Here is a 15,774-nt window from a genome sequence, read left to right as displayed (position 1 = left end):
TTAAACCAAATGGAGAGAGGGGGGAAGTGGGGGTTGTTGTTTTTTTTTTTTAAATAATCCCTATAAAAGCAGAGGTTGAGGCACGTGAAGGTCGAGTGCCTGTGAAGTTGCTGGGCTTTCCAGTGATATGGGGGGGGGGGGGAAATGGGACTGGACCCAGAAGATGGGGAGACTTCTGGGTGCCAGCCAGGATGGGAGGCGATGGAGCAAGGCGGCGTGCAGGCTCCTTGCAAGCGGAGACCACGCCGAGTGCTGCCGGCATGTGGCTCGCAGGAAGGGAATTTCCACCCAGTATTGTTTTTTTTTTATTGACGATAGTGCGAAGTGCCAGATGAAATGATCTTTGGGCGAGGATGAGGCAGAGTCTTGCTTTGTCAACACAGCATCCCGACTTGATTTTAACCTCGCTGTGGCTTCTAGTGATGTGACATCATTCGGGGGCCAAGCTATTCTGCCTCTGAACTGCTGCTTCTGCCTTCGGTATTGCTTGTCTCTGGGTAGGATAATCTCCTTCTTCCTGTGTGAATTAGGAGGAGCAGCAGCAGAGGGGCCCCCAGACCGTCCCGACTCCAAACAAAACACCGCTGCAAATAACCCTCTCTTCCCTCCCCTCCCCTGTTTTCTCTCCGCTGCTGCGGAACAAATGTTTTCCTCTTGGAGAGGGCTGGAATAGCCAGTAACGGTGCAGAAGAAAGTTACCCCACCAAATTCCAGGATAGTTACCTGGGGAAGGTAAGAGCGTTGTTTCGCCAGGACCTGGATGCCTTTGAGAGAATTCCATGACCGTTCTTTCCCAGCTGCTTTTCCATCTTGTCTGACAAGGCAAAGGTGACAGGATCCAATGTTGTGTTTTGCTTCAGTGGTCTCCCTGCTTCTATTTAAGGTCTATGATATGGAAATGCTTGAATTCTGATGGCCCCAGCGCAGCCAGAGCAAGCCTCGGGGAGGTGAAAGGGGGGAGAGAAGAATTTTCCAGGTTCTTTGTGACTTGTTCTGGAGTGCTGATTGTAAATGGTTGCTAGCTTGTTGGAGGAAAAGAAAATTCCTGTTGTAGGCAAGGCAGCTGTGGGCACAGATTTCTTCCCTACCTCTTTGTTGGAAAGTATTCTTTGATGCTGTAGGCTTGCAAAAAACCAGCTCTGCTCCACCTCGGAGTTGGCTGCGTTTCAGCAGCAGTGGGTGTTATGAAATTCCTGGATTTTTAACGCTGATGTATACGCTGCTTTCCAGTGAAAGATGTGGCTGTTAACTGAAGCTGTACGAACGGTGGTGGTGGTTTGTTGTACTCCAGGGAGTGCTCCTCACTGAGGGTTTTGGGAATCTCGAGGCCAGCTGGGATTTAGGAAGTGTTAATTTGAGCCACTGGTTCTCTGCAGAGATCTTTGGAGGGGGAGATGATGACATGACTCCCTCCAGAAGGTTTTTAACATTCCTGGGATTCCAGGAGAAGGGTCTCAGCAAAAAAAAAAAAAAACTACACACAAAAAACCCCCACCAAAAAAACAAAAAAAACAACCACAAAACAAAACCCAAACACCTTCAGGTTGTCATCCATGGGAACAGCCGCAGCTATCAGGATTTAAAGAAAAATATTGCCTTTAGGCTTGTTTGAAAATGCAAAAACTACTAAAACAATTAACTTGGCTTTGAAAAATAGAAGTGTAATAAAGGGGAGGCAAACATCTGTTGTCTTTGGAAATGTTTCTCTACCAAATCTCTGCTGGGCACCAGAATGCGATCAGATCTGCCGGCTGCATCAAGATCAGGTTACTCGGTGACTCTGCTGGGGGGGAGCGATGCTGCACAGCACCCTGCGATGCTGCACAGCACCCTGCGAGCCCCTTCAGAGCTGGGGGAACAGAAAACTCACAAAGGGATTGCAGGGGAAGGAGGGAGACAGAGGGGCTGGGCATGATGAGGATCACGGGTCCTTTGCCTTGCCCGTGTCTGGTACTCCGTCCCGAAGCACCATTGCTAGAAGATGTCTGAGCTCAGTTTTTAAGAAATCGTTAAATGGTTGCAAGAGCTGATGTGAGGGGTTTGCGTGCAATGATTTTTTGGCTTTGCAGGTAGCAGCCTGAACGGGTGTGCCGAGCCCGAGCTCATGTGTGTATGGGTAGAGATGAACTAAATGGGTCTTGGTTCTTTCACATATCCCCCAAACCTGAAAACAAACAGATGCCTAATCTTCTGTCAGGCAGAGAAGTAAAATGATATTTCTTCTAGACAAAGGGACTAGAAAAATTGCTGTTACTAAGGTCAGGACTTTAAAACCTGAAATATTCCCTCATCTCCATATGCAAGCAGATGCCTTTTGTGACAGGCTTGCCTGACCCAGTCTGATGTTCCTTGTATCCCCCTTTGTCCCGACTCCGGTGTGTGTGGACCGAGTTGCAAAAGTGCTTCTGAGCCTTTGTCAGCTGGGTCGGTCTGACGTGCTGAGCTATTGTGATGGGACTGTTGACACTTCAGTTGAAACCAGTTATGCTGGGCTGTTCTCCTGATTGCTCTGAGTGTTTCTTTCTGAAAACGTTGCCTCTAAAGCACTCGCCAAGTGCCAGTTTGAAACCTTAAAGAAACAAGTGAATCAAAAGGATTTTTTAGACTGCTGCTCATCCCAATCTGCGTTTCGTAACTGTCTGAAGCCTGTTGAAGCCAGCGCTGGTGCCAAACGGTTTCTCGGACCTGGGTTGCACTTGTGCACCGGTGTGGAGGGTTGGGTCGGTGATAGATCCGTTGCTGGCAGCACAAGTGCTGGAGCACGCCAAAGGGGGGGAGCTGTTTGTTGCAGCTGGGGCTTGGGTCTCTTCGGTCTGAAGCGTGCAACCAAAAGGGTAAAAAATGCCTCATGGGAAGGGGGAAGACCTGCCCCATGTCACTTGAGGAAGGGTCGAACCTGAAATGATTTCTTGTAACTCTAATGTTGTAAAATCTAGTTGCGGGAAGGGCTTCTGGCTCTCTGGGTTAGGGGGGAACTTCTTGGTAGCTCTCAGCTACGCAAAAGCAAATTTTGTTCAAAATTTTGAACAAAAGTTGTTCAAATACAGATCCCCCCAGGAAAGGGCTCTGGGGTACCTGTTAGCACATTTTGCTTCTAAAAAAGCCCAGGGAAACCTCGTGAATGGCCCCTGTGCCTGGTCCTGCCTTGTGGGTGGCATCACTGCCCTGAAGCCGCAGGAGTCAGATTCGTTAAGCAGGTGGTAACGATAGATGGCTTTTGTAGCCCTTGTGAGCTTTCTGGTATGAATTTTGGTCTTTGGAGGCTGCGGGTACAACTGAGGGAGCCTGGTACAATATTTTTTTTTTGCGGGGCTGGGTAGTTGCCCTGCTGCTATCTCAGCTTGTCCTATTCATCCCCTTCGGCCAGTGTTGCTCTTGCCATGCTTCTGTTTATCTCCTGTCCTGCTCTGTTAATGTGTCCTTGGACCTCTGGCCCTATCTCGACCCCCTTTGTGCTGTGCTCTCCCTGTAAATCTCCTGCCTGTTTTACATAACACTGCCGGGCCCGGCCAAGCTCTGCTGTATCTGACTGGCAGCTGATTAGGGTTGCAGTGATAACATTGTTCCTTGGGAAACAGATGATGGTAGGAGGAGGGCGGGAGAGTAGGAATCGGAGTGGAATGGAAATTGCTGGGGCCTTGGCGAGAGCAGCGGGTGTAAATCAAAGTGAATGGATGTTGCAAACTCGGCGGTTCAGGTGTTTTTTTTTTCCTTCATAATTTATACAGTGGTGGCCTGTTAGCACCAAGTGTGCTGTTGGCATTTGGACGGTACTCAGCAGGTAAAATAATCTCAGCTGTGTCAGGACTGACACGGGAGCTCTTATTCCAGCAGATGCGTTTTACCAAGTTATAGCAGGAATATCCTCTCTGGTCTGTGCCTCAGTTTCCCTCGTGTCTCACAGCGTTGCCCTCTCCCTGCTTCTTCCCCGTGTCAAGGTTTCTTGCCATGCACTGGGCAAGTGTGGCAGCTGCAGTGGATGGAGGCGGGGGGGGGGGGAGCTCCTGACCTGACAGCCCACCTGGGACGTGGGTGCCATCGTCGCAGGCTCGGAGAGCGGGTTTCTGGTACCACGGGGTGACAGCCCCTCCATCGCAGGATCCCACCGGGTCATCCGGGGGATTCACTCGCCTCCCATAGTGGGGCAAAGGCTCTGGGGCAGTGGGCGAGCAGGAGCGAGCCCTTGCCAGGGGGCGACCAAGGGGTACCACCCGTTTCCCCACCCAGCACCTCGCTGGAGCTCCTGCCAGCAGGAGCTGGTCCACAGGGGTGATGCTGGCAGATCGGGTCTAACCCGTTCCAGCCAGACCCGGAGGTGCTTGGCAAGTGGCTTTGGCCTCCATGAAGGCGGCGAGGACTCGGGTTACAGCTCCTGGGTCTCCTGGAAGGACCCGCCTAGGGGAGGACCCAAGGAGGGACGGGCTCATCCAGCTCTTGCAAACTTGCCTCCCAGGAGCCAGTGTTTCGGAGCGGAACAGTGCGTGATGGACTCTGGGGCTGTAAAGCTTGTCTGAAACTTTCCTGTAAGGCACTTGGGTTTGTTTTTGGTTTTTTTTTTTTTTTTTCACTTGCTTGGAAAGCACTTCTGCCCTCCAGAGATGGGGATCTCCTTGCTGGATAGCTGCCCTGGTTTCCTGTGGTGGGGAGACCAATGCTAAATGTCAGGTTTGGATGCAGTGGTTGTGCTTTCAGGTAAGAACGTTCTTCTTTGGAGTAAAAGCTTGTAGTGTTTATGGCTTAAATATAGCAGTGGTTGGAATTTTTGGCCGTGTAAATCTGCATGCAGGGGACACAGGGGTGAAACAGCTGGGATTTGAGTCCCTGTGAGCCCTTCTAGATCCATTGTGCTGCCTTGATCAACGCTGATTGTGTTGGTGATTAGTGGGAGCATAAATTCAGCCATTCATCCCTCTGCCCTTGTACACCGGCTGGCCGTCGGCTTGTGAGCAAGTGTTGGATGTCTTCCCCGAGCTCCAGGAGCTGACTAGCATTTTCCACTTTGGCAGGCAAGAGGCGACAGGGAAGGGAGGACACTTGCACCTTTACTTGCTGCGTGAAACAACTTAGCGTGAACCTTGGGCGGCAATTAACTGATTAAGAAGGGAGATGGCGTATGCAAGAGGGATGGCAAGGAGAAAAAAACCTGTTAGGCGCTCGTTTTGCCTGGTGGTTCCTCCCAAAGTTCAAAAGCTGTGCCGGGTTTTAAGGGGGAGAGCCTTGAGCAGAGTTTGAGGTAGCGTGATGAGAGGAGAGGCTGTGTTTGCGTATTGCTCAAGGAAAGGGGCTGCAGAACTGTTGCAGCAAGTAACTGGAATCTGGTTTGACCGAGTAAACACGGCTGGCAAGGAAGAAAATCTTGTAAGCTCCTGCTGAGGAGTGGAAGGGGGTTGCTCGGACACTGAACAATAGATTCCTCCAGCTCCTTTGTGCATCATGGCACCGGCCTGACTTTCTGGCTGCTGTGGGCAGGGTGTTCCTCTTGGGCGCTGCCCGTTCAGTTTTGCTCTGTGGCACTGTCTGCCTTTGCTGCCAAGCTCCAAGGGCAGTTTTCGGATGGCAGGGCGACGGTGAAGTGGCACACGAGCTCCTAGAGCCAGCCACAAGCACGAACCTGTCTGGTCCCCCTGGACCCCACCCCGCTGATGGGATCGCACACCTTTGGTTTGCAACCCACGCACCTTCCGGAGGGATTTGCAACCCTCCAACTTTTCCCTGCAGCTCTAAGTGGGTCCTGCCCAAAGAAGCGTGGCAGATGTTGTCATTGCTATTAATGCTGCAGGGTTGTTCCTCCAGATTTGAGTGTTGCACATGCAGAACACAGTTCCTTTGTGGGTTTACACAGCTCTCATCCCCTCCCCCAGTAAACGTACCACTGAACCAGTACTTGTATCATGCTTTAAAAAAGTTCACAGTTTGCCGGGAGGAAGCTTATGAGGGCTGTCATAGCTGTGGAATCTGTTAATATTTGCAACAAAATAAGAGTGGTCTCTGTAACTTAGTGGCAATTTTAAAGCTAGACTTAGCTGGATTAAATTTGTCTTGGTGTCAGCTCGAAAATTACTGGGAATAAGATCCATCAGCATGTTATTTCACTGGAGTATTTGAATGTTCCTGGAAAATAAAAGCAGAGCGTGAGCTGTCTTTGTACAGCACGAGTCTGTTCCATGATGATCTCCATCGTATCAGTTAAACTTTTATAATTTGTGGGGGTGGGGATGACACTTATGCTACTCTGCAGCGAACATGTGAAGGGGGTTAAATGGCAGTTGAAAGGTGCTTGTTCACGTGGTGGTCTCTGAACCCTGGTACCACCTGAACTTCTTTCCTTCCTCCCTTTCTTCCCTGGGCATCCGCATGCCATCTTAAACGGGTGAAGTTTAAGACTGACCGAACTTCAGCAATGCTTGCCTTTTTGATTTGGGATTAAAGCTTTCAAAAATGGTTCCAAAACTTGCAGAAGAATGGCCTAGCCTTTGCTCTGGGGCCTCCCCAGAGGCACCCTACCAAGGTGGTCATCCACCTGCCTGTGACTCGCAGCTGTTGTATTCGTCCTGTCCTGTTCCTAGGCTTTCCTTCCTTCCTTCTTCCATTGCTTTTCCCTGTTCAAGCCCAAAATCCCCGGTTACCTGCTGCGTTGCCACGTGGTATCTCTGCAGAACCCACTTGGTTGCTTTCGTCCCCTGCGCTGCGTGTGGACCACATGACTCCTGAACAGCTCAATCTCCAAACACCCTGTGACCTGGAAAGAGATGGAAGATGTACTTGTTACTAGGGCTAGTAGTAACCTCTATCCTCTGGGGCAGGTTGATTCCTCCTCTGCCTTGTTTTTCCTTTTTTTTTCTTTTTTTTTTTTTTCCCCAATAATGTTTGTAAAAAATAACATTTCCCTATTCAGCAGATTTTAGAGTGAGTTCGGTTGTGCAGCTTTCTTGCCTCGTGGTAGACACAGCCATATGCCAAAGCAAACTGCTAACAGAGCTCATTAAGCAGCGGAGATCAAAAGTTCAGCTGCAGGTATGATAGGCTTTCCTGGCTCAGCCCCCTTGTTTGCACAACTCTGCATGTGTGCGGGCAGAGGTGGGTGCGGTGCAGCCCATAATAAGCTGGCCTGGCTTCCTAACAGCAGCCTTGCTGCTACGCTGGGTGCTCCTGCTTGAAGCATCCTGGAAAACAACGCGGTCCCGGAAAGCTTTTCTGCCTAGAGAGTGGAAGAACATGGAACTAATGAGCCCCCCTGAGCTGCGTGTTGGTTTCGGGGGTAATTAAAATTAATTGTAACTCAGGCACGTTGGGTTTTCTCCCTGCCTGAAGAGGACGGCACTCTTCTTATGTTCTGCACATAAGTCAGGATGATGGGTTTGCTCGCGAGGGGACAGGGAGAACCGGTGACTTCATGTGCAGAACACACCAGGGTAGGGAAAAACTGTGTCATTTTTCGGCACCTCAAAGTGCTGCAAGAAACGAGGCTCCAGGCTGGGTTTGCCCATCCCAGCGGGGACCGCAGCCAGCCCTGAGCTGAGATTTCCAAGCTCTTGGTTAGTAAAGGAACACGAACATCTGCTGCATCTGCTGTGGGGCGTAGTGACTGGACTGCTTCTTATTCCTTGCGTTTGTGTTGCGTTTTTTTCATGTCTTTTTTTTTTTTTTTTTTTTTTTTTTTATGGGCAAGTAACACAGTTGACACCCATTCAATTACCAGGTTTGTATTCTGACTCTGTAAGGTGAAATATCCTTCACCTTGACCTGCTGCTTCATGTTTGGCTGTCAACAGGATAGGAAGTTCGATTACTAAAGGGATACAGGCTCTGAAAATTAATGATGTGATCCAGGCGAGTGGCTTGTCTGGTCTTGCTCTCAGCAATGCCCAGCGTGTCAAAGCAATGTGAACAGCCCTTCTGGAGGTTTAAATGTCTTTTCCTATCGATTTCTTCCAGCGAGTTCAATGAGTTTTGAACTGGAATTTTGGTTTTTTTGTGGAATTTGAAATTGGAACTGGAGTCTTGTTCCATTCCTGGAAAGGGAAGAGGGGAGTTGCTTCCCTCGTTGCACAGGCGCCTTACCGGGTGATGCTCTGGGTGCTGACCCACACGCTGTTCTCTCATCGAAGCACTGCAGGGGTTCCAGATGATCCAGCCCTTCCAGAGATCCAGCCCCATGGTTGAACGTGCTGCCTTCTTGCTGCTGTTTATTTTCCTGGGCTGAGGGGGTTTGTTTCTGCCCTGCTCTATGTGCTTTGTGCCTCTTGGCAAAGTTTGGGAAGTACTGCCCTGCTTTGGAAGGATTGCTGTGCATAGGGCAGCGTTCAGAAGCAGCTTGTGTGTTGTGGCCTTTAAGCAATGAAACTACCCAGGGAAGATGAGGTGCGTGCGCTCACTGAAGCAGAAGCAGCAGTCCTGGGGACTGCAGCAGCTGCAGAGGCTCATAGGCTTCACCAGCACGTTGTTTAGTGATTGACCGATAAACCTTCTTTGCTGTGGCTTTGTTTTTATGTTTCTGAAGCAGGACATCTGGGACGACATCAGTAGTTTTGTCTGTTGTCCCCACGAAGCTGCGTGGGCCCGGCAGGGAGAATATCTTATCAGATCTGGCAAACCTTAACTCCTCCCATGGATGTTCAAGGTTTTGCTGCATCCTCGGCACGGCTTTGAGGACTGATCGCTAAGGACTTGGCCCGTGAGATGTGTGTAGGTCTCTGTTGAGTACAAAAGTGGTTTCCTGTTGCTCATGGGGCTGAGCTCCTCTCCACCTCCATCTGTGTCAGAGGCATTATTGTAATGCTGCTCAGTATCTCCCTGGCTGGCAACAGTTGTGTGTGTAGGGGGGGGACACACACACGGGGACAACAAGCTAATAATACTGTCACCCCTCTTTAGGACAGCAGCGATGAAGCACTGTTTTTACAATGAGACCGTGGGGTTCTTCTACAACAACAGCCGCAAAGAGCTGACCACGTACTGGAGGACTAAGGATGTGCTGGTGGTTGCCCTGGGCCTGACGGTGAGTGTCATTGTGCTCCTGACCAACCTGCTGGTCATCACTGCCATCATCATCAACCGGCGCTTCCACTACCCCATCTACTACCTGCTGGGGAACCTGGCAGCGGCCGACCTCTTTGCTGGCATCGCCTACATGTTTCTCATGTTCCACACGGGGCCCCGGACAGCAGAGCTCTCCCTGAAGACCTGGTTCATCCGTCAGAGCTTGCTGGACACCAGTTTGACAGCCTCTGTGGTGAACCTGCTGGCAATTGCTGTGGAAAGGCACCAGACTGTGTTCACTATGCAGTTACACAGCAAAATGTCCAACCAGCGCGTGATGATCCTCATCTTCTGTATTTGGGTCACGGCCCTGCTCCTGGGGCTCATCCCGTCCTACGGCTGGCACTGCCTCTGTGCTCTGGAGAAGTGCTCCAGCATGGCACCGCTCTACAGCAGGAGCTACCTGACCTTCTGGGCCATCTCCAACCTGGTCATCTTCCTGATCATGGTGGTCGTGTACACGCACATCTTCATCTACGTCAAAAGGAAGATGACACGGATGTCTAAGCACACTAGCTTCCACCCCCGCTACAAGGAGACCATGATCAGCCTTGTCAAGACAGTCACTATTATCCTAAGTAAGTCCACCTTGCTCTGGCCGATCTAAGTAATGCTTTGGTCCCCCGTCCTGGGTTGGGAGTGGGTGGGTTGGGGGTTTGTGTGAATGTGCTCGGGACAGCGTTGGGAAGTGATGCTCTGCTTCCCTGGTCTCCAAAGCTGCTGCTGGTGGTGTGGTTTGGTTTGGCTGCCGAGGAACTCGAGAGCTTCAGGACTCTGCAGGAAGGTTATATCCAACTGCCTGAAGTGCAGTGGCTTCGGGGACAGGAGCGGCTCTCGTGCTCCCTCCCTAGAAGTGTAGCGTGGAATTAGCAGCTATAATCAGGCCTCCATCAAGAGGCAGCGCTTGGCGCATCCTTTATCAAAGGGCTGCAAGGGGCTTGGGACAAATATTATGAGGTGATGGGGGAAGAATGAGGGAGTTGTGTTCAAATTCCTTACTGCTTACTGGAACCAGGCACTGAACTCTGCTCAGGCTTTGGTTTTTTGAGCAGCTCAGTGCTGGGTCTGAATCTGCTCGGGTAAATACATCCTTGGGAGCCCTCAGCTCATCGTTCAAGCTGCTCTCCATCAGCATAGGATCTCCGGCAAAGCGCTAACAGCCCCGTCATCTGTCTGCATCTGCAGTCTGTAGTGCAAATAGAGGCCGATCAGTAACTGGAAGTGGTTGGCGCTGAGGCTCCGACTTTCCAGGATATTTCACTTGATTTGGATATATTTGGATTCTGCCCAGTGCTGTGCCTCTAATGGCGGAGGTGGCGCAGGCACTGTGCTTCCGACAGCCTCGCCGCTCCGTGATTTCTTTCATCTGCTTTTGCTTCGTGCTTTAATGGTCTAACAACCTTTCTATAAAGCGCAATAAATCAACGTACTCAAATCTCCCGCAACCCAGCTTGACTCTGGGCTCACGGTCACAACCCCTTGCTTGCAAATCTTTCCTGATAAGCACAGAATTTGCTCCGTCAGGGAAACCTCGGAGCTGCAGACAAAGACTACTCCCTTGCAAACTCCTGCTGGCAGTGGGGCTCAGCAGGGGAGGGGAGTGGTGTGGGGGTGGGGGGCTGTCAGGCTGCTTGGTGTGTCCCTGCTCAGGGGCACGCCGGCTTGCCGGGTCCTGTTGTAACTTGTGAGCATCGAAACCAGAGTTTTCTGCCTATTCCTGCCTTTCCTGTGACGTCGCCTTCCCTGCCTCACAATCTCTCCATCTCTTGTGTGCAGCTGGGAGTTTGTTGGTGCCTTGGAGCTGATCAGATGCTGCACAGAGGGTCAGGGGGGCTGAAGAATGATTTACTTTGTATGTTTTGCACAGCCCGTGGAGTGGAGAGGAGTTGTTTTGTTGCCCCCTTCCTGAACAGTACCAGTGGGGTCACCCCAAGGTGTCAGCAGGGCTGATTGACTTTATGGGACTTCACAGCATCAGCTGGGAGAGGGTGGGCAGGATGGGGATGCTGGGCAAGAAGGAAAATGGGATTCAAGCCTGGTGCCTCGGCTCGATTTGGGAGATGCCTTGCTTCTCGATGTCCCCCCTCCTGACCTGGCCTGCCTGCTTTGTCTTCTGCCTTGGGCGAGTTAAAAACTTGGGTGAGAGGAGGCTCAGAAGAGCTGCTGTGGCTTTGCGGGGAATTGGGATTGGCATCTGAGGATGGACAGTGGGGAGGAACCCGATGTGGAAAGCTGAGGAAGACTCAGGAGGACTTCTGTAACCTGTGGGGCTTCTCCCCTTCCTCTGCAGGGCAGCGTTGGAGAGAAGCAGCCGTCGTTCCGCATGGGTCCCTTGCACCAAGGGGAGTGAGGGAGGGAATTGCTCAACCCGGGCAGAAAACTGCCTTTCCTTTCAGATTCAGCGTAAAGTTGAGACTGCAGCGGGTTTTTTTTCCCCTCCCCATGAAAGCCCTGGTGTAATTCCTTCTCCACCCTCGTTCCCCAGCCTTCTGCAAACTTGGACTCTGCACAGAGGAATACTTTGCGCCTTATGCATCAGAGGGTGTAGCTGCTGGTGAGCGTGTGAGGAAGGCGAGGGCGTGGTAGAAGCTTTCTGTGGGCCACTCCATCACAAGGCAAGGTCGTTGTGTAGTTGTGGCTGATAATCCTGCAGGTGTTGGGCGTTAAGAACAGGTCTAGGAGCTGACTTGGAAACCAGTAATAAGGCCAAGGTACATCTGGAAACCAGGAGGAGGTTTTCCCACAGACCAGTTGAGTGATACAAGATGTGATGATGACCAAACCACAGGGCTGAGTCGTTGGTGACCGTGCTGTGTTAGATTATTAAGAGTTCAGGTTTCTTTCTGAATACTTGTGCTTCCATTAAGGAGCAGGGAATTTGGCTGGATTTGCAGGCAAAGGCCGAGAACTTCTTGGGTACCTCCTTTTGGTTTTCCCCCATCTCATCTTGAATATTCCTCTGGCTTTACTTTGTGCTGCTGGGAGCTGGTCTCCAGAGAACCTGGCTTGCCTTGTAGGTGTTGAAAACCTGGCTAAAAAAATAAGGTGCCTCACTAAACAAGGAGGTCCCTTGCCTGCAGGCTCACTCAAGATAGAAGTATTGGACCTCCCTTCATGACAACCAGGAATCTGTTTTGTGTATTTGCTAAATTTAAACGGAGTGAAGTCATGTCCGCAAGTGCGGGGGAGAGCTGCTTGGCCCAGATGCGGTGGCTGCTGTGCTGACCACCTGGGAGCATGATTTACTTAAATTAAAAGGGTTACACAATGCAGTGGCCTGAAATCAGTGGGGGAACACCCCTGGAAACCCAGGAGATCCCTCCCAGGTGTCCCTGTGTTCACCAGAAACCCAGGAGAATCCCTCCCAGGTGTCCCTGTGTTCACTGGTGGGGCATTTCACTCAACGACAGCTCTAAATTCAGCCTCTTGGTTTTGGTGCAGCTCCTCTGGATCTTGTCCTTTTCCTGATGTTTTTCAGTAAAGGGTGTAGTGGCGAGGTTCCCAGCAAGTTGTCGCCTTGACCACCCTTTCCCAGAAGACGCAGCAGGGTGCAGTTCGTGCGCTTGAAGATACAACCTTATGTACGAACTCCAGGAGCACTGATGGGCGAGTGCTCCATTTACGTCAGCCTTAAAATCACGACTGTAAGAAGGGTTTTAGGAGCTGCGGGCACCTCCCACTCCGTCATGCGAAACAGCAATTAGCCTTTTTGCCAAAGAGCTTTGCAGGTGGTGGCAAGAGCGTAGCCTTGCCCGACTGAATTGGTGGTGGAGTCTGGCCAGCTCTGTCCTGGCACTGGCCAGCCTGTTGCGTGGCTATTTTCTGCTCGAAGGGGGACTTCAACAGTTGTGTGTTGGCCAGGACACTTCCAAACTCACCCTGTTAAACCCCCAGAAACTGTATGAACGGTGATTATTTCATTTAACTTTTGTAATGCTTTACTCTGGCTCTTCCCTAATTTTATAGCCTGTTCCCCTTCTTGGAGGGAGTGGCACGTAAATAGGAAATGTGACCGCTTTGTCTTCACTCTGTAAATGGCGTGGTGGGGGCGAGGGGAGGGGAGTGAAAGTGCTTGGAGGGAAAAGTTCTTCTGAGTGAATGGGGGCGGGGGGAAGGGGAGGACAACCCAGTGCCTCCATTTTTAATATTTGCTGGTTGAATCCTTGGTCTTCTTCCAAAGCAAAACTATAGGGTGAAACTACTAGTGGGCTTTTTTCCTCCGCCTTTAACTTTTTTCACAAGATAAACCACCAGTGATTCCGCTGAGCATCTTTGTGGTGAGTGACGGGGCATGGCCAGGAACGTGTTTTTTCTCTAATGGGGGTTCTTCTCTCCCCAGGTGCTTTTGTTATCTGCTGGACTCCAGGGCAAGTTGTGCTCCTCCTGGATGGCTTGGGCTGCAAGAGCTGCAACGTTCTAGCGGTGGAGAAATATGTCCTTTTGCTGGCAGAGATCAACTCGTTGATAAACGCGATAGTCTACTCTTACAGGGACAACGAGATGCGTAGCACCTTCCGGAGGATCCTCTGCTTTGTCTGTTACAGGAATTCCAAATACACCCCCACGGCGGTGAAGTTGAACACCACGGACCGCAGAACACTTTCTCAGAACGGGCACTTTACTGTGGATTCCTCTATTTAGTGCTCAGTCAGCAAGACGAGCGCGGTGCTGAATGGCGGCTGCTTTCCGAGCAGAAGAGCAGAGGTGAAGAGTGACCTGCTTCTAAAGCAGCGGAGACTTTTTACATGCTCAAGCATAAATATTTCTATAAAATACTTGTCATCGATAAAGGACAAGATGCTTTTAAGGAACCGCTGGATGGCGCGTTGTTTAGGACAAACATACTTTGAGTAGTATTCTTATTAAAGACTGCTGTTTCTAATGCAAAGTTGATTTAATTTAGCAGCATCTGGAAGCAAGCTCTGTGCAACGGGAATCTTGTGTGATCTCTCAACAAGCAAAGTATTTTCTTGGTACTTCAGTATTACCGCCTTCAGAAAGAATCATTCCAGTGGCAGCGTGCTCCAAAGAGCCAAAGCTCTTCAGCTTTACGCGTTGTTTCCTAAACAGAGCTTTAGTGTTTCCCCAGAGAGCCTTATCCAGGTTGTGTTCCACCCACTTCAGAAATCGTATTCTTCTTAAATCCTCTTCTGAGAGGAATCTGTTTGGAATTGCTTCCTGAGAAGCAGATTCCTGCTTTCCTAAGTGTGTGTGACTGAATTTCAAAGTATTCCGGGGTTTTGGAGGATGTCTGAGAAGCACCTAATTCTTTCCTAAAATGGAGAGCGGTGCTGTAACCAGTTGCAGTTGTGTTTGTGTTCTGCTAAGTGATACCATGTGGTATTCACAAGTTCATTGCCTATTCATAAATGTGGAGTGAGTCATGTTCCCATTAAACCATCTTTCTACTCGCTGAAAACCCTTTGGGACAGGTTTAGGTTAGATTCCAAGGCAATCAGTATTTTGCCTTAGGTTTTAATGTGCAGTTTGTACCTTAATACTCAACTGCTCAAATAACGTGTTAACAGTCTGTCCGTATGTCGCCTTTCTCTTGGCAAAGCACCCTAAGAAATTAGTGGCGCTAATTAATATTAGCGGACGTAGGATTTAGTTTTGTGGGTAAGTCCGTTGGCTGCATCTGATATGGGATGTAAACTGTCGCTCCTGATTGCAAGGCCATGGCTGGAGGGCAGAGGCTCTGCTGGCAGAAGAATATTCACAGCTGAGGAACCATAAATACTCCAGGTTTCCTTCACCTTCAAGCTGTTAAACTTTTAACAGTGTGAAAGTGCCTGTGACAGTCCGAAAATCCAGAGTTTAGTTTTCCATGGGCTTCTCTCAGAGCAGAGAGGCTAACATAAGGCAGGTTTTTGGAATTATGGTCTAAATTTATAATTTCAGGGTGCTTTTTCTTTTTTTTTTTTTTTTATACAACAGCCCGGTTCTGATCCTGCCTGATCACCTCAGCTGGCTTTGCAGAGAAGACAACGTACGGGAGGCATTGTTACTCAAATGTGTGTGTATGGACTTTTTCTTGCAAAACGTAGGAAGTGACCGTTAAGGTGACAGTCCCCTGGATTGACTCAAACAGTCTTGGAATATGGTTCCCATCTCTGTGTCCCAGAGACTTTTGGAATAAATGTTTTGTCCTGGGTTTTAGAAGAGAGGACTTGGCATTTTTCCCATCTCCCGAAGCCCTGGGAAAAGTAACAGCCTCCAGTTGTGTGTTGCGGTGCTGGGAGGGGAGGGATGCTGCCCTTCACGCTCGCATCCCTCATGACTTGCTGTGTGGTGGCCCTGCTACTGGTCTGCCTTCTAGGCAGGCTGCCTCTGAGAGCATCTGGCAGGAGTGTGTGTGTCTGGAGGGGTTAGAGCCTCCAGAAAGACCAGCAAGAGCTGGAGGAAGTAATTTTCAGCCAGAGCTGGGGGCAAGACGACAGCCTTGGTCCACTGCTCACAAACAGGCTTGGCTGGTGTGGGGAAAGGTTGTGCATGTAAGGCCTACCAGGTGGTAGGGCTAAGAGGAGGCTTCGCTTTATTTTTTTATTGCCAAAGAAGATGACTAGTTGCTAGAATACTAGAGAGTATTCCCTGGAAAACACTGTTACAGGCACACACTGCGGTGGAAGCAGGGGGCGAATTAGCAGGAGCTGGAGGAAGGCTGAAATTGGTGAACACCTGGAGAGCTGTTACTGGGAGTGGTGGAGCTGGGGCAGAACAAACTTAGGTCGCTGCT

The 15,774-nt window shown here is 50.3% G+C and overlaps 1 protein-coding gene across 1 annotated transcript; it reads left to right on the top strand.

Moving 5' to 3' along the window:
* The first annotated feature begins 4,329 nt into the window (after positions 1–4,329).
* LPAR2 (lysophosphatidic acid receptor 2) lies at positions 4,330–14,853 on the top strand. Its single transcript, XM_040613902.1, has 3 exons — positions 4,330–4,692; positions 8,874–9,616; positions 13,378–14,853. Exons 1-3 carry the CDS (start codon positions 4,652–4,654, stop codon positions 13,677–13,679), a joined length of 1,086 nt encoding a protein of 361 aa, XP_040469836.1. The 5' UTR covers positions 4,330–4,651; the 3' UTR covers positions 13,680–14,853.
* Positions 14,854–15,774: the final 921 nt, after the last annotated feature.

This window comes from Falco naumanni, chromosome 13 (assembly GCF_017639655.2).
Source record: "Falco naumanni isolate bFalNau1 chromosome 13, bFalNau1.pat, whole genome shotgun sequence".
NCBI lineage: Eukaryota > Metazoa > Chordata > Aves > Falconiformes > Falconidae > Falco > Falco naumanni.
The sequence above is the reverse complement of the archived record's forward strand: the minus strand, read 5'-3'. Positions and strand labels throughout refer to the sequence as shown.

Bases quoted from the DNA above. Each gene is read 5' to 3' on its own strand.
- LPAR2 (XM_040613902.1), top strand. From the start codon at position 4,652: ATGCTAAATGTCAGGTTTGGATGCAGTGGTTGTGCTTTCAG. The intron at 4,693-8,873 runs GTAAGAACGTTC...ACCCCTCTTTAG, and splicing joins TGCAGTGGTTGTGCTTTCAG to GACAGCAGCGATGAAGCACT. The intron at 9,617-13,377 runs GTAAGTCCACCT...TTCTCTCCCCAG, and splicing joins GACAGTCACTATTATCCTAA to GTGCTTTTGTTATCTGCTGG.